The sequence below is a fragment of the Nilaparvata lugens genome, chromosome 1 (assembly GCF_014356525.2).
Source record: "Nilaparvata lugens isolate BPH chromosome 1, ASM1435652v1, whole genome shotgun sequence".
NCBI classification, from domain to species: domain Eukaryota; kingdom Metazoa; phylum Arthropoda; class Insecta; order Hemiptera; family Delphacidae; genus Nilaparvata; species Nilaparvata lugens.
In genome coordinates, this window is record NC_052504.1 from 74,160,868 (window position 1) to 74,186,516 (window position 25,649).

The window sequence follows — 25,649 nt, forward strand, 5'->3', positions numbered from 1 at the left end:
AAGAGGAATAGCACAAGGTTACCTTATTTTTCATCATCATTTTGATGATGTACTTATTATATGAATCAATAAAGAATAAAGTTTGATAGTCTATTCCTTTAGAATCTATGGTAAAACACATTCCGTTCATAAGAAGACTGGACATTCACACAGAATACACACTTAAAGAGTTCAAGGATAATCAACGCACTGCCGTGTATTATAACGATTTACCAACTTCGTACGACAAAACAGAATTCTCCTTTATAAGAAATAAATTACCACACACTTACAATAGGGCAACATGACTAAAATTTCACTGTTTTATACAGTACAAGTACATAGATCCGAGAAAATTATGCATTATACATTGATATTATAGTTTCTCTTTGCATTCTGAGCTGCGATGTAGCCTATTAACACAGTCATGGTTTTGATGCTTTCAACAACGACCTGCAATAAATTATTCAAGTAAACAAACTTGTTCATTTACTTAAATAATTGACTGCATGTCAAAGTAAAATACATCAAAACCGTGTATTATGTATTTCTCCACACTATAGAATAATTTTGATAAAAGCATAGAATTAATACGATTCTATGCCTTTTCATAAAATGATAAATCATCATTTTTATTACAAGCAAAGAATTGGAAAAAGTGCAGCAACTGTTAAAATAGAAAGAAATAAATTAAAAAATCACTAGAATCGAACCAAATTGGAGTTAGAATAGTGGTCGAAATTGTTACAACGTGACTTATGAAAAGGCAAAAGGCATGCTGTGAAACGTTGTTGTTCAAAAACGGTTACTTACGGATGATGTTGATGGAACTTGTTTTGAATCAGGTATACTGTCGTTTTTCGATTCATCCACTTCCATTTTAATTACGATTTTAGTACACTGTCTAACGGGTCTAGAACTCGGTGTAGATTCTTGAATCGGTTCTGTTTTTATTACTGTAGATGGAGTCAAACTTTTACGGGGACGTCCCCGTTTACGAGGAGTTGAAGCAGAAGGCGTTGAAACAGGAGGGGTTGAAACAGAAGGCGTTGAAACAGGAGGGGTTGAAACAGGAGGAGTTAAAACAGGAGGCGTTGAAACAGGAGGAGTTGATGACTGACTCTCTACAGCCTCGTTGTCGAGCTTGATCTGAAATCAAGAAAAAATCAAGTAATAACTTTTATCAATTATTCCATTAAAATAGCAATGGAATTCTCATATTACAAAGTAAATTCATAACTTTTTTATATGCTACTCTAATCTAGTGAGTTCTGTTTGGTAATATATTAATATTCTATGAATGAACTGGAACAATTCAAGAATATCCTATTATTAACGCGCATAGTTTGCGTGTGTCATTGGTTTTCAATGGTCTTCTTTTTTCTTATTAACAACTCAAGAAAAATGAATTAATTAAAAATGTTACCTGCTTCTCTGCAACCACATAATCAGAATCTTCTTGACTCTGTTCGGCTTTTCTTTTCCTATACTGCCTTTTCACTTTTGGTGAAGATGGAGATTGGTTTGCTGCTCCTTTTCTCTCGGCAAGTCTAGCATTCCTCTGCACCAGGCGTTTAAAGTGAAGCACTCGTTCCTCTCTGTAAAAGATGAAATGGAAATTGATTAGATTACTCAAAACCTGCAATTTTATTATTGAATACATCAATAAAATTCATCAATGTGATTCACTTGAGCCGTAAAGTATAAAAAACACAATGCAGCTCTTGATTGTTACATCCGCGACTTGATCTGTACTATTTAGCTTATATATGATTGAATTTTCTAATGAGTAGAGTATCAGAGTTTATACAGAAACTGAAGCATTTCCATTGGATGATGATGAATCGAGGCACATCAAAATTTTAATCGCATTTCTGTTCAATTTTCAACGGTATTGACAATAATTTTAGTATTTTAAAAGTGAGAGCTTCGCTAACGCTCGTTCAAATAAATAAATAACAATTTTGTTGAAGATATTGAATTCGTTTGGTGTAACCAGACTAGTAGTCAATTGAAATATTAGAATAATGAATTATTATTACTTCTAGAAATTACACAAGACACTAATCTACTTACAGCAGATAATATCGATTGTGACAATTCTTCAAAAGCAGCACGACCAGTATAATTCATGACTGACGTGGAAGACAACCAACTCCTTCGGCCATTATCACCAAAAAACTGAACGTGTAATCTTCTGTGCGGCACCAAACTCTTGGTGAACACTGAAAAAACAAATAGTTCAGGCCTGTAGAGAAGACTCAAATTGTTATTCAAAATCATCACACATCAAAAATTCAAAATTATGAGCAAGAGAAATAATACAGTAGATTGTCGTTTCAAAGTGGGTATAGAAGTTACAAAATCAGAATTATGGAATGAATAGATGTACAACATAACATGGAAATGAGAATCAAGTGAACCATCTAGTTAACTTGAGATTTTATAGAAAGATATGTAAACAATTTTGAATTAAGTTATATAGAGTAATATCAATTTCTTCAGCATTTATATTTCACACTAAGGCGGATTTCACACCAAAGCTGGGCCGGGCCGGGCCGAGCCGAGCCGGGTGGATCGGCCGAGCGGAATCTGCCTGCGTTCGCACTGAAGCCGATTTTCTAGCCTTTGAAGCCGACTCAGGTTTTCTAGCCTTTTAGTGAGAACTCAATATGTGGGAAGATCGAACTAAACTGAAAGAAGGCAGAATCCGCTTGGCCGAAAACGCTCGGGTTGGGCGTCGACTGCACAAATCCGCTCGGCTCGGCCCGGCGTTGATTTGAATGCTCCCGACTAAATCCTGCATAGTTAGCGCGCACGCGGATTCCGGTCGGCTCGGCCCGGCCCAGCTTTGGTGTGAAATCCCACTAATGAATGTCAGGGTGAATGTCTTCCATTCAAGACATCAGTTATCGATTTTGTAGTAAAAGAACATTCAATCAGCTGCATACTTAAATTTCATATTGATGAGTCCATTAAACCAAGACTATTAGTATCAGTAATTAGACAACTGAAATCCTTCTATCATACAATAATATAGTGATGAGTTAATAAAATCTTAACAGGTTTTTCGCAGTGTCCCAAGTTTATCGCATTTATAAAATAATTGTTTTTTCAAATTTAAAGAAGATTATGCTGATTATACTCAACATAATTTTCGCCTTAATTTCATCTCCCTTAATGCAACCAAACATACAAGTTCTATCTACAAGAAGATAAAAAGGTCATTAAAGATGAAAACTAGATTTTAGTTTGTCTTGTGGATAATCTTCTCATGAAAATAAGAGATTTTTGTTAATAAATCATTTCAAGCGTATGTAATAAGAATTAAAATATTTTACTCAATTCTACATTTTTCAATGCATTATAGCTACTCTAATTTTGAATGTTAATGTACAAATGATATTAAGAACTATTTTTTTTTTATTATTCTAAGCTGTTATTTATACTTATGTGTTTTTCAAAAAATATTTTTCTTATTCAAGAGTTATTGAACTGGCATATTGTAAATTATACTGTTTGTTCCATGAGGAATATAAAACTATTTGAATTGAATTGAATGCCGTACTATTATTAAAAATTCATATTTAAGAATTTGGGGAAACTATAATAATAATATAAATATTAAGCCTATTAGGCTATATATTTAAATAAAATACATAAATGAATGGAGTACTGACTTTTAATGCGTGTGAAGATTGCCAGTTCAGGGTCTCTAGCAATAATGCACGGCCAAAAAGGGTGGTTGCCAATGCGTGCCCATGCCAGGTCACCCACCTGCCATTGGCAGCTCGGGTCCACCTGCATTTCTGCTGGGTCCACTTTCACATCCACCTCGTCGCTGACTGCTGCTGCTGCTGCAGCCTCGTCTACTGCTGACGCCACTGGATCAGCTTCCTTTTGCGACTTGGGCGAGCTTTCCGTTTTTTGGGCATCGAAGCTGTCTCTGAGCAGCGACTTCCTAGGTCGGCCACGTCGCTCATGTTTCGGCTTGTTGGGGTTTCGACTCGAGTCCTTGTAGTACTTGAACTGGTTGACGGGGCTCACCTTCAACACGATGCTGACTTTCTTGTCGGTGGAGACGAAGTCACCGAGCACCTTCGGCTTGTGCGAGCGACCGAAGCGACTCTTGGTCGGCGTCACAGTCTGACTTTCGCTACCGCTGCCCCCCACCACACTCTCCTCCAGCAGCGAGCTGTCTGCATTCATCGCACCTTCTTCCTCTTCCTCTTCCACTTCCGTCGATGATTCCTTTTTGATGATTACATATTCGGCTACCAAAGAAAATGGGGCGAAAATATTAGTACACACAATGGATGGATTATTTTTATTAGAAATTGCAGTTAACCAACTGCTGGAATATTATCACTGTATTGATAACAACAATTGGTTCAAATATCCAATGAAAGATATATACATAGAACTAAGGACTTCTGCTACTGCGAATATTGACCGAAGAACTAAATAGCAGAAGGAAATATGAAGAATGAAACTGTCCAAAAATTGCACAATTTTCAGACAGTTTCATTCTTTAAATTTCCTCCAGCTAGTTATTTAGTTATTCGGTCCATATTCGCAGTAGCAGAAGTCCTTAGTTCTATTTATATAGCTGTCATTTGATATTTGAAATAATTATTATACAGTACCCAACTAATAATATGGGTTTAAAAAATTATAAGTTCAGATAATTCTAGTTTAATAATAATTAGGTTGAATTGAAAATTATCGTGTATTAATTATTAGCTTTTCAACCATTGCAATATCATATTTCTTTACATCTTAAAAAAATGAGTTTATAAAAATTTCAAAGTTTAGTTTTTAAGATTAAAAAGTTTCAAAAAATTACCGTTTTCATCGTGCTTCAGATTCAAAATAAACAGGTTGAAAGGGGAAGAAAAACATTATCAGTATATTCAAAGAAGTTCAATTGAGAATTTGAGCTGAAAATTTGAAATGTTTAGTGTTTATGGGAGTAAATTTCAGGTTGAATCTTCATAACTGAATTGTAGAATATAATAGATTTTTTGGATAAATTGCGGAATTGAGTTGAATTATTTCACTGCGTAGCTATAGTTACTTGAATGAGCAATCATGTAAACTAAACAAGTCGGCACTAATATACGTTGAAATACTACATGCAAGTGAACAGAATTAACAGGCACAAATAATGTTAGAAAAATTAACAATGATGCAATGATGACATTGACTATTAAATTGGATAAAAATAATTAATATAGGCACAAACATTTTTATTATAATAACAAAAACTTCTTCAAGCTAGTTACAACATTATCAAACTCTAGTAGGCTTAGATATTTTAATAGATAAGTGGTTGTTGTATAAGTTTACATTTAATATGGATAGCCACCACCACAACTACAGAAAATTGATAAATGGAGAACTGATTACCAGCCTTTATACTGTGAGAGTTGAATTTTAATTTTTTTTTTTACAGAAATACCAAATGTTGGGAAATGTAGAAAATACAGTACTGAATACGTTTCCAGTATGAAATATTGTAAAGTAGCATAGAAAACCATGTAAACAAGCTACAATTGATATTTTCTCCCTGAAAATTATTCTATTATTTTAAATTTCATTGTATCCAGAAATTCAACAACTAAATCAGGAACTTTAACTCTAATATAACTTTGCTCCAACTCTGATTTCTGAAATGACTGATTTGGTAATGAAGATGGAAAATCTTGAGCTTACTTAGATGGAATAAATTGTTATAATAGACAAAAATAACTAAAAGTTACTTGTTGGCATAACATTTGCAGGTCTAAACATATGTACAGTACTTTCAATTCGCGTTCCTTCAATGAACAGTATTTTGAAGAATGGACATAGAAAAAAATGATAAGATTGGATAGACTATTGCATGTTGAGTTTTTAAAAATTTGACTCGTTTCGGATACCATTTGAATCAGCTGGTTGTAGAGTCTCCTGATCTGTAGCATCCTGGCTTGGTTCGACCTGCCTTTCAGGTTTATCCTCAAAGTTGCAGGCACGCTTTTTAGGTGGACGAACCATTTTGAATTAACCATTTATTGAATTGGCTAGGGAAATCTAGTAACATGCCTGAAACAAACGCAACTGTAACCATTTTTTAACTAATGAAGATTAAAATTGGCTAATGAGGTTTTATAAATCGTATAGATGAAGGGAGTTTACCATTTGCAATATTAATTAAAAGGAATCATCTATGTTATCCTTAAGCAATATTTAGAAGATTGAGTTCGAAATTTGCAATTATATTTTTTATAAGTCAGACAAATGGTGAAGCCGAACCGCTGCAAAAAAGCTGTGAATCTATCAAAACTTATTGTTCACTGCTTAAAAATTGATTTTAGTGTTACTGTAAAATGTTTTTTAGAAGACTTTTGCTTTGCGTGGGTGACTGATGAGATGATTGAACAATCATGCCTACCGGCGGGATTTGAACCCACGACCAGACAGTGCTAGTAGACTAAAGGTCTACCTGTTACCCCAGACCACTAGATCAGTCTGACCTGGTGGTTTTTACTCAATTTTTTATAGGACAAGAGGGAAGAAAGATTCTTGATCTGCTCAAAATGTAGAAACTGGTTTAAATTGTTGAAAATTGGTCTTTGATCAAACACAGTGGAAAATTGGTACTTGTAATATATTTTCAATCATTGACCAGGGACACTTGACTTGCAAATTTTTGCAGAGATTCAGTAAAAGTTATATTTTCAAAATTAATTGTGTTTCTTGTGTTCAACTCAAAGTGCAAATTTAACTGAAAAGAGTATAAATTATGCAATACTATAGGTAGGTATTATTTACAGTGCAATATTATAGCTGCAGCAAAACTTTTGCGTGATTACGTCATCGCGCATCCCGCATGGCGCGGTGACGCTGCGTGTTTCGGAGAAACCTAGGCTTTATTTTCAAAGTTTTTTTGCTGGCAGTTATCATTTGCTGGTGTTATCATCTTTATTGATAGCACCTCTCCTTCATCACTTCATATATTCATTTTCACCATCAACTCAATTAAGGAATGTTTTAGAAGTAGATTTCTAAGTATTATTTTCTTTTCTTTTCAAACGTTAGTTTTAGTATCTTTTTTTTTGTTTTGATTGAACTGTATACTGTACTTATTGTTGTGTTAAGGAAACATATTTGGGTCATTACCTGTTGTTTCCGATGTGATAATGTGAATAAATAAATAAATAAATATTTTCCTCCTTTTTCATTTTATTTCCTTCTTATTTGAATAAATTTGAGAAACTTTCAGTCCTATTTAGATTTCTATTCAAGATCACTTTTACAAATTTACTCGAATGCTTGATCCAAACTCAACGTTTGCTGTGGTTTACAATATTAGTGGTAAAATCTAACCTCCCTAAACCTCTCTAACCTAAAGCGTCAAGCTTTATGCATGTTTGTTATTCTGAACAATGATGAATAACAAACAAATTCAATATGTAATATTTAAAAAGATTAAGAAAAATTATAAACTTTCATTTCACAGTTTACAGAAGGTTTATTTGGCTTGGAAGTTCTAAAATGATTAACAAATCAATTAACGGAAATCCAACCTAACCTTCCTGGAGTTTAGTCAATAAAACAGTTTTAAGAAAAATTAATGAATTAGTTACGGTTTATATGCGTTGAGGTAGATCTATTTTTTTTTTAATTATAAATGCGGATAAAATTAATTTTAAATCAAAAGTATTTAGATTTGTTCTATTCACAAATTTCATGTTGAAAAGAAGGATTTATAGTGATAAATCAAAACTTTACCTATAATAAACTGAGCAGTTGAAATAGAATGAGTATGCCTAACATAGGAAAAGTATGAACTTGTAATAACACAGATACGCTTGGTCTACTATAATGAATATTATTCATAACAACAAGAAATTCATCAATGATTCTATTCTTCTTTATTAAATGCTACATTTAACGTTTGAATGCGAATGTGTAGCTTTATGTAGCTTAGGCCTACTGTACAGTATTAATTAAATACGAAATAGAAGGCGATTCCGTAAAATACGTTTATTTATCTCAAAATATGTTTTAATTTATTGGAACGTTACAAAACAAATAAATGACTTGGTCAAGAGTAGAATAATCTATGAACTCATTTTTGAAAAATTCAAATTGCAAGGCCTAGCTTAGACCTATAGGTTTACCAAACAAATTTCCAATGAGAAATGTTATTGACTGTAGAAAATAGAAAAAAATGGGCAATATAATTTAAATAAATTACTATGTCAAGCAATATAAAATAAATAAACTACTCAAAAAACAAACCATTCAATCCATCATAAATTAATATTATTTAGTACAGGCTACGTTGTTGCTACAGAAGGAAGCTTATAGAAGTTAGGTTATTCACTTTGCCAACACATAAACATTCAATACCAAATATACCATTGCCAATAACACAAAAACTTAATTAATACAAATTTGACACTACTTACTGTACTAAAAAATCAATATTTGATAGTAGGCTATACCCAAATTAATTTAATATGTTAAATTTACAAAAGTACAAAACATGGATTGGGTAACCAAACTACCCAAAACCAAAACCACTCACAGTAAAGAGACCATTTCAAACTAATTATTACACCAACTTACCGGCTTACATTAAGTGAATTCTCTTTATGTCAAAATAATGTAAAAGAAATAAATGCAAAATATTAATGCAATCTTCTTCAACAATCTAAGCAAATAAGTTGAAAGTTATTTTAAGAATTCAAATGAAATTCTAGACATATATGATAATGCAATGTAACTAGTAATAACAATTTAAGACTTGGCAATCAACTTACCTTAATTTCACAAAATTTTAACAAAATTTTCAACTGAATCCAACCTCACAACCACATCAGGATAACTCGGCTTCAGTTCAGAACAACAGGCAACAGCCACTCTATTATGTGAATGGGCGAAATGAGTTTCCCGCGAATTCATTAGCGTGCTTTTACATTCTCCATGAAATTAATATTTGTATACTATGAAGTAGTCTTAATGTATAAAATCAAATCAAATATCTGTCATTAAATTAATATACATATCCGGATTAATTTAGACAATCTTTTTCAATATTTTCGAATAGGCCTACAGTAGCTTGAAACTCGTGTCATGTGGTGGTTATGAATTTTGTCATGATGCATGATGGTTCTAAATTCAAAAAAATGGAATACCGTGAGACAAAACAAGGACTCAAGGAGATTATACTGACTACCTTGTTTAAATATTTTTACAAAGAAAATATTAATACATTTTTAACAGACACGTAATGTCTATGCGTATCTATATTTTTTATTCGGGGGACAAAGGTTGTTGAAACATAATTATAACTTAATAAAAATATGAAAATGGGAAAATTTTCAGCACTGTGCAACTAAGAATTAAGAAACATTTAGTTTAATCACAGCTAAAACATTTCATCTTCATGAAATACTGTACCATTTTAAACATTTAATAATAATTTAAATAATTAGGTTTTTATAAGCAGTGTAGGCCTAGGCTCATTTGTAAAGTAAATCAATGTAATTCAAACTGTTTCTTACAGCACAGTGGTTTTTCTATCATTATAGTCACTACTGGCAACACGGTACCGGGTACCGATACCTACCTATTACCTATTAATTTAAATTTTGAGGATGATTCGAATCAATCCCCGTGAATAAGTTATTAGGTACTGAATTACGTTATTAGAATTAAAAACCTCTATCAAAATCTGTACCGTAGTTATAGTAGGTACCGCACAAAAATATATAGGCCTAGGCCTATCAAAATAAATTCAAAATTAAATCCTAATGAGTCATAACAAAAAAATGTTGCCTATTTATAACTTTTTTAAATAAATAAAAAACTAGTTGACCTACTCCACTTTGTAAAATCCTATACTGTAATACAGTAGACCTGAAAATAGGTACCGGTAGGTATAGCCCCTACTTATTATCAATTTATAATTCTCCAAGAGATTTTATCAATAAAAAAATATGATACGGTGATTACCAGTGATGACGGTGGTATTATTCACCTTTTGCTTTGGATTTTTGTTTATTATTTTTAAAATAGGTTAACATAAACTTACAACAGCAGAGGGTGAAAAAGCAGGATTTTCAAGGGCGCAGAAAAAGCACATTCATCATACGCGGAGATAGCACCTTGTCTGACTTCTTCAATTTATAAACAATTTTTCCTTCTTCCTTAAAATATAAATCCTCTTCCTTTATTTTTCAACTAAACGGCGCATATGACGATATTGCAAGTCAGAAGTAATGAAATTGTGTTTCCACTCATTAGTTTATTTTGTGAACCCCCTGCTATGTTGAATATTTTAAAGGAAAGTCATCATCAGCGGTTATTTCTAAGATAACTCAAGTTAATTATTCAGAAAATAAAATATTCTAAACAAGTGATTTTCAATTTGAAAGGAGTGAATTTTATCACTTTTGGAAATGATCGAATCTTAATCTAATCATGATACTATCCTATAGGCTACCGAATAGTTAATTAGTTAAATATTTTCAAGAAATGACAAGTACGGTACCAAATAATTAAGTTAATCGAAAATACACACAATGGTGGCCCTGTTGCACAAAAACCTATAAAATTTTAGTCATGATTAAATGTCACGAGAACCAATTAGATGGATTGTTTCTTCAAAATTCTATTTATTTAGGTAGTGTAGCATACTCAATAACAAAACACTATACAAAACTATACAGTAAGTAACTTATCTAATAACTTTTCGGCTTAATTAGCATATAATATAATGATCCCAACTTATATAACTTACACCTATTAATTTACTACAGGCTACCTAAAACGTTTATTTAATCTCAATTCTTGTCAACTTGATGGGAATTTGAGCAACCGGGAGCTATTTGTTATTGATCTGATTATCTTGAGGTGACCACTTGGACCACATTATCAACCACAAACCACACCATGATCCAGTCGCACAAAAGCCTGTTAGAATCATGATTGAATGCCACGACTACCAATCAGAGAAGCCCTCTATCTTTCATCTCAGATTGGTTCTCCTGAAATAGGTAACTAGACATTTCTGAAAAGCTGGCCATTTTTCCTATTCTCATGGTGAGTTTTATTTTACAAGTAAAAACATTTCTCACTATAATCTGATGAGATCGCTCACAATAATTCCAGAGTTCTTTGGGAATGCTTTTTTTCTATATATAATCATCCTCAACCAGGCCATATTCACTTCACATAAGGTTATTCATTTACAATGCAAATGAGACTAATGTAATAACATTGGTAGATAAAATAATAAGGTAGTCCTTGTGCTATTTTTTCCAAATTTATAGGTGACACAGTCCAAGATAAGGTTAGAATTTCACGTGTACAATTTTTACAAAATTTTAGTCTAAAAGTAAGCATGAAAACTATAAATTTTGAGTTTAGATGGCTTGAATTGATACATTGATTAGAAATATTCCACTCAATTACCACTTGTAACGAATAATATCGAGTTATTTAAGGTTGTTTTATTGTTTGAAATTATTGAACTGGACTACAAGGTTTTTTATAACTATAGTGTACCGTATTCTTTTGGTAGGTACTGATAGATTTTCAACATTTCGTACGATACACTCGTAAAAAATTCTTTCAATAGAAAGAATGAAAAACGAAATTCAATGATTCATTTGTGAGATTTTCTATAATCCTCCCAGATAATTGAGAAAAATTCAAATTATAACTACCTTAAGACTAAGCTAAAGGCTGTAATGAAACAAATAAGTCTTACAAAATTTCATTATATTTTTTTAATAAAGATTTAATACATCTGCAATACATTTATTCACTTCTAAAAAAAAAAAAATACTCAAACATAAAGTCCAGACACCTTCACCGAGCTACTGTGACAGAGTCGGCCGAAAATGTGCACGTTGAATACAGAAAATGACTAAAACAATAAAAATAAGTTCAGATTGTACATAGCTCCTCAAAAAGTAAAACACAATTGAAATCCCATTAAAAATAATGAGGTAACAATATATATATATAAAATAATACTTTGAAAAATGTATTTACTTTCATCAAACAATGATGTCAAATCTAAAATATAAAAATACTCTCACACTCCTTCACACTAAAACTTACACACACAGACATACAATATTTAATAAATGAAACCAACCTAATTAGCAGCAATAGAAACAATTATCTATCATCGAAAGGACTGATCGATCACACATTCTATAAATCTTTCTAATAAGAGAAGACGTTATTCAACATCACCAATAATTCACTCTTAGAAGTCAACTCAAAATATAGATATTAATTCTGAGAATTAATAAGAATCAATCTGAGACTTGGCTTTTTCACATAGAGATCCATATTTTAATATTAAATATATCGTATTAAACTATCAATGATGGAGAAGGGAACTAAATATTCTAATTCACATCGAGATAAATTGAAATTGATCCACTAATTCTATTGCACAATACACACACATCCCCTCCTCCCAGACAAGTTGAAAAGAAAATCAAATCTCAAGGAACATATATACCTTCAACTAGATCTTTACAATTACAATCCAATCGGATCCAATTCCAGAAGAGCCAGAAAGGATGAAAATTGGTAATCGTTCAATGAAAAGAGTCATCAATATTAAAGCTTGGGCACTAGACTTTTGTTTATAAAGTACAATCTCGATTAAAGACTCAAAATACTTTGTCTTGACCTTTTCCAAGGTACTGTAATAACATTATTGAAACATATTAGACATTAGAAAATATAATCTAGGAGTACATTTCATTGGAGAAATGCTATTTGTGAGAATAGTTTGAAACATGTCACAATAACCTGGAATTGAGGTATTCGATTAACCAAGTGAAGTTCTAAATTATCAGACAATAGTAGCACTAAAGAGATTAGAATAATAATTTAATTCTAACTAAACAACAATATTGCTAATCATTTGCTTGAAAGCCCCAACCCAAAAAAGGTGAAAAAATGTTATGAGTATAAGTCGAGTGTCATGTTTGTTACTGATTGAAATTGGAACTAATAATACTCTAAGTATAGGACAAAGTAGTGTAAAATGCTAATTTTCATTTATCCAATCAAAAACGGTCATTCATTAAAAACGTTGCACGTCACTCATTTTACTTCATTTAGTCAGCAATAAAGTGATCCTTCAATAGTTTCATCATGCCAAAGGTACGGAAACGTTTGACCCCTGCAAAAAATAAATACAAATTTAAACAACAGAAAAATGATTTGAGATAAATGTAGTCTTTTCAATATCTGAAAATCAAGATAATTATGTCAAGTTTTGAAACTGTGTCAAGACAAATACGAAACTGTGCCAAGCAAACAAAAATAGGACGAAGGAGTGAGTCAATTTTATTGGCCAACGATCTGTTTAATGGTTCAAAGAATATGTGTTGAAAATGTGAAGTTGATTGATAAAAGCAATGAAATTATATTGTCGAACAAACAAACCAACTAACGGAAAACGACTCAAGGATCTAGTCATCAGTACGAACTCAGTACGTTCGTTCAATAATAATCTAACAACTCTGAAATAGTAGTTATTATCATCATCTAGTAGTTTGTTGATACCAGTTGAAAAAGTAGATTCACTCTAGAGCTCAGTCAATATTCACTTGATCTAGATGTCAAGTTATCAATTTTTCTCACAAATTAAAAAGTGTTTCAAAAAGGAATTACCGATTTGGATGATTCATGAACATTTAATTATTCAGAATAAATACAGAAATGTTCATCGAAAAGAGATGCTGAACTTGTAAAGACCAAATCACAATTCTGTCACTCACACTAACTTAATCAAGTGATTATTCAACTCAGTCGATGACAAAGATGTTAGGTGGCTACTGTGGATCGTTCTTGCTGCTCTAAGATCCACTCACGCACACGCATGTTTGTCTCCTGGTTCCCATAACTGACTCATAGTCTTGTTTTAAGGATAAACACGTCAAGATTTTACTGGTATCTTTTGTTACTGAAAAATGTACCACCGTCTCAAGCGCTGGCGGTATTTAAGAGTGTACGTTAAAATAGATACCTACATCAAGCCCACGCTTGATTGGACGTCAGTCAGATAGTGTATTAGTGTAGTGGTGTACCGTCTCGCATGAAGTAAGAATTTAATTTATTCATCATCCTCATCGATCTTTGGTATCGAAAACATCCAACTGACCCTGGGATTTGTTTTTCTTTGTAGAAACAGGTGTCCAGCAAGAGCAACCATTTTAAACAATTGTAGCTCTAGCGCTTGTTACGGCCCAATTTTGCACTAACAAAAAAATTAGAGTAAAAACTTGACTTTTTCAAACTAAACTAAGTTAATCATCAAAATTGATCATTCCTTCTTGGTACACTCAATCTGTATTTCAGATACATACACAGAATGAACACAATTGAGTTACTAGGATTCACCTCAACGATTTTTCAATATTTTCAAACATTTGAATATTTCAAATTACTGTATATGGATTGTGAATACAATTTTCAGGGGTTGAAGAATCTTGATTGGCCGCAAATACTCACCGAAAACCTTCAGCAACTCGTTATTGCAGATGGCGAACTGCTTATTCTTGGGGTCGTATAGATTCTTCTCCTTGATGATGGCCCAGATCTTCTTGACCACCTCGTGACGCGCCATCGAGTCTTGGCCAACCACTGCCGCCAGCTCCGGGGTCAGCTTGCACACCTTCGTGTAGCCACCACCACCTCTTTTAGCCTACAAAGTAATTGAAAGAAATTATAATTTTATTAAATTGAGTAGAGCAGCATATATGAGAGGACGCCTATCTTTCATGGTCATAGAATGGAGGTTCCTAAACATAGAATTACAGTACAAAGAAGTTAAATATGTAGCAACACTTGCTAACGGAGGAATTGGATTTTTTTTTTAAATATCTGGTTCCCGAAAACATTGAAAAAGATGAAATTGTCAATATTATGTCTTAGAATGAAAATTAATAAATAGTAAGTATTACAGGGGCAAGAGCTCCAAGCGAACAAAACGAAGCGGAGAGAGAAAAGGTGCATTTTCTCAGGCAATGAGGATCTGGTAATAATAATAATAATAGCGAGTGACCTGGCTGGCTCAGGTCTGGTGTCAGAGTTTTCAGGTCGCAACTGATCAATTTCAGGGCCTCTGACATGACCTAACGACTGCTTTTTAGGCAGCCGGGACCGACGGCTTAACGTGTCCATCCGAAACACGGATCTGGTGAGCGGACAAGAAAATCACCACCATGTCGAAGAAATGAACAATTTCATTACGTGTCTCGCGCTTAAGTAAGGTGTGCCCTACAAGCTAATAATAATACGAATTTAAAATAGTGGTACATATTGATGTGGTTTGGGCAGAATCCAAGTGGGAGGGAACTTATGATTTGCGAATATTTCCCTGACCATGAAATTTTGGGAATATATGGGAATTTATAAAATTGCTTTAAAATAGTTCATATCAAAGTAAATAAATGAGTGTTTAGTGTACTTACCCCACCGGCTTTCTTGGCTCCGCCGGACTTCTTCTTGCCCTTGCCCCAGTCATCATCGGAGTCAGAGTCGCTACCCTTCTTCTTACGCTTGCCACCGGCCTTGCCCTTCGCTTTGCCACCCTTCGCTTTCTTTGCTGGGCTGTACTCTTCTTCTTCTTCACTGTCATCCTTATCATCCTGCATCAAAACACAATCAACATTTAAACATGTTTTTAATTCACAAATATAATTAATACTCAAATGTTCAAAGTAAGCATCATCCACGCATTCACTCAAACAACAAGTGACTGGTTTCACTGTTGTTATACCATCATCAACATCAAACCAGTTTCTAAATTACATAATGCAAGAGATATTTCTTGAAACTGATATGTCTTGTACTTTGGTACAGCATGCAGGTCAATAAGTTTATAGAAATCGAAAATAAACATTTAAAGAAATAATACGGTTGCCAGGAAGTAACCTGATTGACGCTCTCACAGAAGAAGCTAACATGTCCCATATAAGACTAATAGTTGATGACCATTGATATTTAAATGGGTAGCCGTCTAGTTGTCACCCCGACTACTTGACACCTGGTCATTTTGGCCATAGGCGACTACTTGTACCCTCGTAAAAATTACCATTGTCGTCAATTTGTTCCCCCCGACTACGTGACACCTACTGGACCAAAGGTGCTAACTAGTCATGACCGTAAACGACAACTTGACACCTCGCACCCTCGCGTCAGGGTGTACCCTCGACTAGTTGACACCTCCTTAGAAAGGAGACAAGTAGACGGGGATGGCTCACGTCTACATGACACCTTGCACGCTGGCGTCCAGGTGTCACCCGGACTACTTGTCACCTACAAAGCACCAGATGGCACAACTTACACCCCCGCGGCGTAGGGAGGAGGGAACAAGCAATTTTTATTACTGGTTATGATGTAGAATTGAATTCTAAGCACTTTTGGTTCAGTAACATTTTCCCGTCAAACGCACGGTTCGGGAGATATTCGCCGTCTTTGCTATTTTTAGGACAAATTTTTCGAGTTGGTTGAAAAAAAAAGAAAAATAAGCCCTTTTGATGACTGAACCAGATGTAGAGCACAATTCTAAACACATTTTGTTCAGTTATATTTTCCCGCCAGACGTACCGTTTACGAGTAAATTGAGCCTAATGCTAGGACAGTCAAATTTTCATCCATCAATGATTATGGCAGATGAAGCTATCAGTCTGGTTATCAACTGAGGTATTACATGAAGTCTGGTAATTAATATGAGGATAAATAATTATTTATAAACACTTGCGCTAGCACAAAATTAGGAATCTTAATGCCTTTTCATATAGAACTTGATAGTTAGGCTTCATTTTCCAACTTTCAAATGAAGAGCCAGCCGGAATGGTGATTTCTTGTGGAGTGGAGTCGAGGGGATAGGTTGTCGTGACCGTAGACGACTATTTGTACCCTCGTAAAAATATATCATTGCCGTCAAGTTGTCACCTTGCACCCTAGCGACAGGGTGTCCCCCCGACTAGTTGTCACCTCCTCAGAAAGGAGACAAGTAGACGGGTATGGCTCACGTCTACTTGTCCCCTAAAAACCGGTTTTAAAAGGGGACATGTAGTCGGGGTGGCACCTAGACGCGTACCCATTTAAATGAGACTACTAAACTGACAGTTTAGTAGTGTAAAGCTTTCTTTTTCGAATGAGACATCACCCATGTTTTTGGCAAATTAGTTTGGTTGAGACCTCTTATTGTTTGCAGGGCTGTATCACTGTCTGACGGGAAAATGAAAAGTGTACCTAATAATAGAAAACAACAAATTTCACATGTAACTTGGGAAAAAGACACTGAAACCTATATCCTAAAGCAGAGGTTCCCAAACTGGGCGCCGCCGTTGTCTATCGAAGAGTCACACTCTTTGAAAAAGAAGAGGAAAACATTTTGACTCAGCATTTATCTAGAGTACAGGGTTATTTTGAAGAATACCTGCCAAAAGATAAAATAAAAGCGCAGCAGTGGATAAACGACCCCTTCTAAACTGAAACACCTTAACACTTCAGCAATGATGAAGCAGAGAACAGTTGATTGACATTTAAACGGAAATTTCTCAGTCCAATCTATCTCTGTTTGAGTTTTGGATTGGCATTGAAAATGAATTTCCACTGGGACTGAGTCTTACCTTTGCGAATGTGGTTTTCCGCTGTTGCAGTCATAGAATCCAAATATAGAGCAAGGATTAACATTAAAAATGAATTCGCGTTGCTACATAAAATTTTACTTCCAGGTACAATGAACTTATGAAAGCCAAACAAGTGCATCACTCCCACTAAATGAGACTCATGCTCATGGCTCATGACTGCTGCCATGGACTTTTGCTAATTTAAGCATTAAAGCGTACTATGTACGCATGGCAGTATTTGATTTAAGTGTAACATTTCTCAAGTAAGCACTTCATTTATATTTATATCATAACATTTCTTAAAAAGGAGTCATGTTTTTCTTATGGTTGTTTCAAGTTTTTTTTTTGCAATAAATACAATACAACTTGTGTGTTTAATGTTGTTTATTAATTCCTGAGGTATGTGTTAAAAAAATAGTAACAATCTTATTTACAATGTTATGTGAAGTATATTAACAAATAACGTTTAAGAATATAAACTAAAATTTTGATTATAATAAATAATGCAATTCAAAGCAAATAAATTTTACTAGGTGCGCCGCCAAGCCATGCCTGTATTCAAAGGGAGCCGTGGGTCAAAAAAGTTTGGGAACCTCTGTCCTAAAGCATATGGAAATGAATATTTATCACAATCTTTTTGAGTAGTTTGAGCGATTCCGAGTTGCCGGAGAAGACTTTGAAAGTGATTCACGCCCGAAACGCCCCTTCCAAGTCAAAAGTGGACGGAAATATTGGGAAGGTCGGTGGTAATTTGATGCGATTTAACTGTCGCCGTCGATTGACAATTTGTGCGATTGCTTGTGCGGTGTGGCAAACTTTTTGTTTGTAGAGTGTACTGAATCTTACTGTGATCAGAGAATTCCGACACTTCCTATCTTGAAACCCCAGTCCTTGGCAACGACCTCCAGTACCAAGTAAGTAATCTCAATCTCAAAGTGTCAATCCATCATGCACTTGGGGATGCGAAAAAGAAAGCGGCGGACATGAAGGAAACTTCAAGAAGAAGAAGACGTCCACTACTGTTTTAAAAAAAAATGAAATTTGTACGGATCATTGTAAGGGATAGGGGAAGAGCCTATGTAGGGGAAGTAGCCTACATTTGATTACAAATAAACATGCATAAAATCAAAACAAAACATTTAGCAGCAATAATCCGGTAATTTTACGGCCGCACTTCGTATTTCTTGGAATCGACAATAATAATAATGTATCATCAAATTTGAATTTTATACACTTCCAAACCAAGAAATAATTCATTCTCGTATTACACAAAATTATATTTTTAGTCTTCGGATAGATAGAAAAATGCTAAGAAGTGCCAAGAAATATTTTCCTTGCAAAATTCAAAGGCAAGGTAGACTATGTTGCGATAACAAATGGTTTGTGTATAAATTAATAATTATAAGTTTCGTTTTTTAGTGTTTTTTTCGTTTTTAACTATAGATATACAGTTACTTTTGATAATTGTGATGAGGCTTACCGAGCCACTCTCATCACTGGATTCCTTCTTGCGCTTCTGTGGAGTTGGTTTCTTTGCTGCTCTTTTTGGCTTTTCTTCTTCTTCATCATCATCATCCTCCTCTTCATCTGCCTCTTCCTCCTCTTCTTTGTCGTCTCCTCCTTCGTCATCTTCATCATCATCATCGTCATCCCCCTTTCCATTCTTCTTCGATCCACCCTTCTTGTTGTTTACACATTGTATTACTAGTTCATCTACTTCTTTTTTTCTGAAATCGAACAAGCAATACATTTTCATTGTAATTGCAATGTGGGTACTCAACATTTGTAAGATAATTGGTAATTGCATTATATTGTTCATATTTATTTCAAACTATCTTTTTTAAATTAAAAATGTTATTAATCAATCAATATCTCACAGATAATCAAGAGCTACAAGTACGACAGTATCTCGGTTCAAGCTTGCAGAGATGGGCTGAATGAAAATCTATGGCAGCATAGAATAGCTATGGATAGTTGTGGAGGGGGATGGAAGACTTATGATGGTGATGCCTACTCCAGCTAAAATGGCAAATTGTTTTTGGCAGAGGAGTTGACGATATCTGAAATTATCTACCAACACATTTAATGTGTATTTTAAAATTTACTGTGTTCTTTAGTTGATCAACTGTATTTTCGATCATAGATTTTGGTTAAAAATCAAGTTTCACACCCAATATAAATTGCAGAGAATTCAATGATATATAAACTTGAGTTTACATCATACCCTCTTCCTTTGATTGAATTTACCTGCTTGTAAGATCACAGTCCAGTTTTTCTTCTAGCTGCTGGCGCATCTTCTTCGAAGTGATTGACTTTAGATCCGCATCCTCGAGGATAGCTAGAAATATAGCTAAAATAAGTATTCGGTCTATTTTTTGGACATTTTATTAATTTATCAAAATTTGGGAATGGAATAGATTTGGGCCAAGCCTGTTGTTCTTTCCTAATCATATTTATATGATTTGTGATTCTGTCCACGAATAATAAATGATAAATTAGTCCAGGCAAATGGTCGATTTCAGGAAACAGCCCAAAAGAATTTTTCTCGACGGTTCTATATGTATTTTGGGGCGCTGAATTTGAAATTGTAATTTGCTGAGACGCCAGAGGGCGGCTTCACCCCCCCAAACTCCCAAAATTTCGGAACTTTTTCAAAATTTCCATTTAATCTCAAAAACCTTGTGCTTTTTGAGAAAAAGCATTCTCTACAAAATTAAAGATAATAAAAATTCCAATAAGTTGAGTGGTCGCGCAGGACTACTTTCCGGAGCTACGAATTTATAAGGATATGTCAAGGATAGAAACTTTCAACACTTATAACTTTTGACAGAATGTTCAGACCTCCTCGTACTACAGCTCATTCTTCTCAGCTCGTCAAGGCGGTTCAAAATCATGTATCATAACTGAAATTTGATCAAATAATAGAAAATTCCTTGAGTGTACTCTAGCCCATTATACCATACACAAAAAATGGACAATTTCTATATTCAATAATGTGTATCCCGGTAACCCGGAATGATACAAAATGGTACTTGGTCTTGATTTAGAGAACAGAACCTCCTCTTTCATGTGAGATGAATGATTTTTTGTAAAAATACAATTCTGAAGTAAGATACTTTTGTTTAAAAAAAATCAAGAAATTTGCGATATTTTCCTCACTTCACAGTCTCGACAGTTTTTCGATAATAAACAGTGATGAAAGATGGATTTAAGGCAGCTCAGCTTATAGGGCATGAAAGAAATTCTCTTTCATTTGAGACCAATCGCAAGTTTCTATCATGTATAATCGTAATCGCTCGTTTTAGAGACTCTTGAATAACAGTAAAATCGCAAAAAAATCTTTTTTTAACTATCTGTAATATTTAAACGGTATTGAAATCAGAAGTATGATTTATGGGAGTGGAAAGATGAGTGAATTCTCTACAAATAACAAATTTTACTACTTTTTGGATTTTTTTAATCTCAAGTGTTTCACAAGATACGCAACTTTGAATATGCGAGACTGAAAATGAGGAAAATATCGCAATTTTCTCGAAACACAGTTTTGAATATAAAAATTGGCCATTTTTTGTGTATGGGAATATGGGCTAAAATACACTCAAGGAGGAATTTTCTATTCTTTGATCAAATTTCAGTTATGATAATGATTTTGAACCACCTTGACCACCTGAGAAGAATGAGCTGTAGTACGAGGAGATCATTCTGTCAGAAGTTATAAGTGTTTAAAGTTTTGATCCTTGACATATCCTTATGTGTGCCCCCCCCCCAAACTAGGAAATACTGAAATTAAGTGTATCTAACGGGCGATTCTCGGCTGTTTCCTGAAAAACTATCATTTGACTGGTCTATATAATGTGGTATAAAATGAGTTAAAACGGTAATGTTCTGTCTGAAAAATTACCAGATAAAACGTTTGGCAAACACTAGGAATAATGGATGATATTGTTAGAAATTAATTGAAATAAACATATTTTGGAAAAATTATTTATTTGAACTTAGATATAACAGCCTATTTAAAATTAACAAATTATTCACTTGCAAATCAATAAACGTTAATTTATTAAATTGAAACGTTAGTTTTGATTCTTAAACTATTATCAATTTTAAGAAAGCTAAGTTCTGTGATAATGGTAGAATGGAAATGGAATATTACATTATTTTATTTTTTTTTTTTTGGTGGTGCTGACTATCGGAAATTGATGATATTGTAAGAACTAAAACAAGTAATAAGTCTAAACGAATAAATACAGTAGGGTGGGATGATTTCAATTTATTGTTGTTTTATTCAATATATATTTATTAATCGAATTATCATAGATAATATTGAATTTTCTTTCATTTTATCAAGTTGAAGAAAAAAATATTTTTCTCAACCAAGTATTTTTAGTGAGTACCGTACCTAACTTACCTAACGGGTAGTATCAGTTATCTATGTAAACGCTAATAATACGTAAAATAATGATACTGGACCTACCTATAGCAGGGATTATTATAACCCTCCTCCCAAGCCATAAACCCAGAACTCTATGCTCAGAAATTTTAGCTTGGTTGGATAAAAGCTTGTTAAATTTCAACCGCGATCAAATGTCATGAAAACCAATAAGAAGTCTTCTTTTCAAAGCAGCTGTCTCTCATTGGTTCTTTTGACATTCAATCATGATTGAAAATGTAACAGGCTTTTGTGCAACCTGTCCTGTCCCACACAAGGACAAGATGGGCTCAGTGGCGTAATTTCAGCTTTTCAACTGGGGTGGCAAGATCTACCGGGGACCTGTGGGGGGGGGTTTAGGAGGAGGGTGTTGGTAACTATGGTTGGACATTGGTTTGAATTTGGCATTAAAATAATATAGTTTGAAGTTTTAAACTTGTATACATACTATGCAAGTATAAATGTTTAATTTATACCTATTGCTCATATTATTAGATATGTCTTGTTTAGAAAAATGTTTATTTTTTTACATTTTGAGTGCGAGTAGTAGGGGGGAGTAGTACCACTGACGTAGAGTGGCGTGTGCTGGCGAAATGATTGTATTAATCACACCTGATTTATCCAAGTCTTGGATTCAATTCTTATTTTCCCAAACACAGCACACAATATTGTCCAATCCTGGTGAGAAATTCCCTGGCTAGTTCAGTGAGGATATTTTGACCTTGAGAATTGCGTATTCTACTCAAGAAAATGCCTAGTGAAACTGCCAAGATGAAATGAGAAAAAATACCAAAGATTTCAAGATTTGTAACAATAACGCTCTGTATTAGTGTAAACAAAAATAGCATCAATAATTGAGATGACATACAGGCCACTTTAAACAATATAATCGACTCTGATACCTATTGTTCTGTTTATTATTGAGTTTGAAAAATTTGTAAGTTACTGAGAACTGAAAGTCCCTGAAATTATTTTGATGCAACTTATTGAGTCCAAATGTTAGAATATAATCAATATTATAAAATGTTGAGGCCGGGACACATATTACCGCACCGTGTCTGCGCCGACGTACGTCCCGCAACACGGTGATGGTGGTAGGAGAACACACGTATCCGTGCGACAGCCGAGCGGCAGCAGTCACAGTTCTGTAGTGCTAGTGTGGTCCGATTTCTGAATGTGTTAAACTATTGTTAATAATATAACACTATTAAAACCTTGTTACATCCGATTTTAATTAATTTTTTTTCATTTTTAAACTAATTACCTGTAGACACAGAAGATGATAATAATAGTGCTGGTATAATATATATAACAATACCATCGTCAGACATGAATCGGAAATATATATCAGCAATGAAATTGTTATCTTCTACCTTCTGCATCTACACGTAATTAGTTTTAAATTCAAAATTTAAGACATAGTCACGGGTTCCTTCTTTTATACTTTTTGTTGTTTATTTCATTATTTATTATATTATGTCTATTATACCTTTGGCTTAACTTATTTGGTTCTACTTTAACTCTTGGTTTAACTTATTTTTCCGTCAAACCATATTTCTCATCACTTTGATCGTACAAAACTGGAATATTCCGTATCTCTTCAATAAGTTTTTCACTCTCTATGTTAAACGATGCCACACCGTCACCGTCAAAAAGCAAACTGTACTAGTCGGTGACAGCGCGGGCAACAAACGTGGCGACGGTGCTGGCGCGGTGCGGTTGTAAGTGTTTCTGAGACAAGGCAAGATTAATAAAGAATCAAGATTGTGCTTGCAAAGTTTATTTAAACTGTGTATTTCACTTGTTTTCAAATAACTGATATTAATACTTCCTGATTATTACCAATTTATCTGATAGCCTATTATTAAAGTTTTTGGGGTGGCAAAAAAGTGGTTTGGGAATTCTGGGGTGGCAACTGCTACCCCCCGGTAATTACGCCAGTAAATGGGCTTATCTTGGCAGAAAAATGCAATCTGTCGTTCTAATACAAATGTAAGAAAAAACATCAATTAGAATATTATTATGAAACAGCATTTGGCTGTTTGGCATTGAAATACACTTTGTGTGACTTCAAGTTAGCATCACATCAATAATTCACTTTGATAATTCAAATTATAAACAATTTTTGTTGTAAAAAAATCGTGTGAATAAACAGCCAATAATAATATTTTGCCAGACAATGGAAGGAAGGGGTCGTTCTAAAGTTTTTATCTTGTTATAAGACAAGATTGTCTAAATTTAAAACACACAATCAATAACTTTACGCTGTCAGTAAACTAACAAGTTTCATGAATTTTAATAGAATGAGTTGAATCAATTTTATAAATTACATTGAGCTGAATAACAATAAATTTTAAAATAATGGGGTAATTTATGACTAATAATACTCCCTAGTCATTAGCTCATTTAGTTTAGCTCAGCTTCATAAAGCAGCAACACTCATCTGAGTAGTCTTGATCAAGAGAGGATAGCTTTATTTCAATTATTACTTATATGAAATGAGTGCTTAGACAGGGCTAAAATTTAAAAATAAAGCGATATTTTCAATAACCGACAGATAAATTTAATTAATTACAGAAATAATTGTGTTACCGGTAATCTCCTTTTTCAATTCCTCCTTGGATATTTTCGCCATCTTTGAAGTTAAAGCTTGTGTTGTGTTTTGTCTTTTGAGTAGCCGGTGGTAGCGCACACAGATCTGTCAAATCTAGTGTAATAAACAGGCTGCCAACTGTAAACCTATTGCACTAAATCTCGATTTTCAAATTCTCATGGAAATGAATCATTGTAAAATATAATATCAATACTATATAATGTTAATGAAAATCCCATCCTATACTATAACAACATTTGTATTATATTTATTTGATCATTATATATAAAATAATATTTTTAAGAATATAAACGCACACATTGTTGGCAAAATTGATTTTGCTCATAGGTATTCTCCTGGTAAACTACTTTTGCTGTCTGCTGCTCTGACAGTGACTACTAAGGTCAAAATAATCTCAAAATGAGTTTTAAAATGTTATTCAATCATAAATTTTGCTTTTGTAATAAACCTTTCATAGATAATTCATCAAAGTCAAATCTAAGAAGAAAAAAATGCATTTAAACATTCCACTATTTACGATTTCCATAATAAAGACATCGCTAACTTCTCATTCACTAACGTAGTAGCTGTGAATGTGCGTGTGCGACCGACTACCGACTGTCAAGTCAAAAAATATAATTTTATATATAAAATTAATTATATTATTTTGGAGGCAGTAAACTCACACAAACAAAGTAACTCAATCGAATATATCAATTATTGATTATTCTTTTGTTTCATCATCTCTTTATAGTTTGGATACGGTACGGCTAAAGATTATGTGAGAAAATTAAATTACCGGTACAAAGAACTGAAAAAAATGTATTATACTATTATGAATAGTACGGTACCGGTGATGATTTTGTGATACGTAATTTCAATTTTGAAAAAATGATAAAAGGTATTGATTATCCTCCATAATAGTATAAAAGTTATACCAACAAAGAAGAAATAATTAAATAGTTTTCATATTATAAAT

At 33.6% G+C, this 25,649-nt stretch overlaps 2 protein-coding genes across 3 annotated transcripts in view; both read right to left on the reverse strand.

Moving 5' to 3' along the window:
* LOC111061157 (histone-lysine N-methyltransferase NSD2) overlaps positions 1-9,105 on the reverse strand; it is a 33,633-nt gene extending 24,528 nt beyond the window's left edge. Inside the window, exons 1-7 of the mRNA XM_039439571.1 lie at positions 8,790-9,105; positions 5,901-6,063; positions 3,660-4,253; positions 2,022-2,204; positions 1,715-1,728; positions 1,406-1,618; positions 793-1,128 (exon numbers count right to left, since the gene is read on the reverse strand). Of these exons, the coding sequence (XP_039295505.1) occupies positions 793-1,128; positions 1,406-1,618; positions 1,715-1,728; positions 2,022-2,204; positions 3,660-4,253; positions 5,901-6,015 (1,455 nt within the window). The 5' untranslated portion in view covers positions 6,016-6,063; positions 8,790-9,105. The remainder of the gene's footprint in view (positions 1-792; positions 1,129-1,405; positions 1,619-1,714; positions 1,729-2,021; positions 2,205-3,659; positions 4,254-5,900; positions 6,064-8,789) is intronic.
* Positions 9,106-11,739: 2,634 nt separating this feature from the next.
* Positions 11,740-24,815, reverse strand: LOC111061156 (upstream activation factor subunit spp27). 2 transcript variants are annotated; one of them, XM_039442692.1, is made up of 6 exons: positions 24,670-24,815; positions 19,896-19,986; positions 19,129-19,375; positions 15,480-15,656; positions 14,518-14,710; positions 11,740-13,183 (listed from the first exon to the last, which is right to left on the reverse strand). In XM_039442692.1, exons 1-6 carry the CDS (start codon positions 24,710-24,712, stop codon positions 13,119-13,121), a joined length of 816 nt encoding a protein of 271 aa, XP_039298626.1. In that variant the 5' UTR covers positions 24,713-24,815; the 3' UTR covers positions 11,740-13,118. The 2 variants fall into 2 exon arrangements, with proteins under 2 accessions (XP_039298626.1, XP_039298628.1); XM_039442694.1 differs by having other exon boundaries at positions 24,653-24,747.
* Positions 24,816-25,649: the final 834 nt, after the last annotated feature.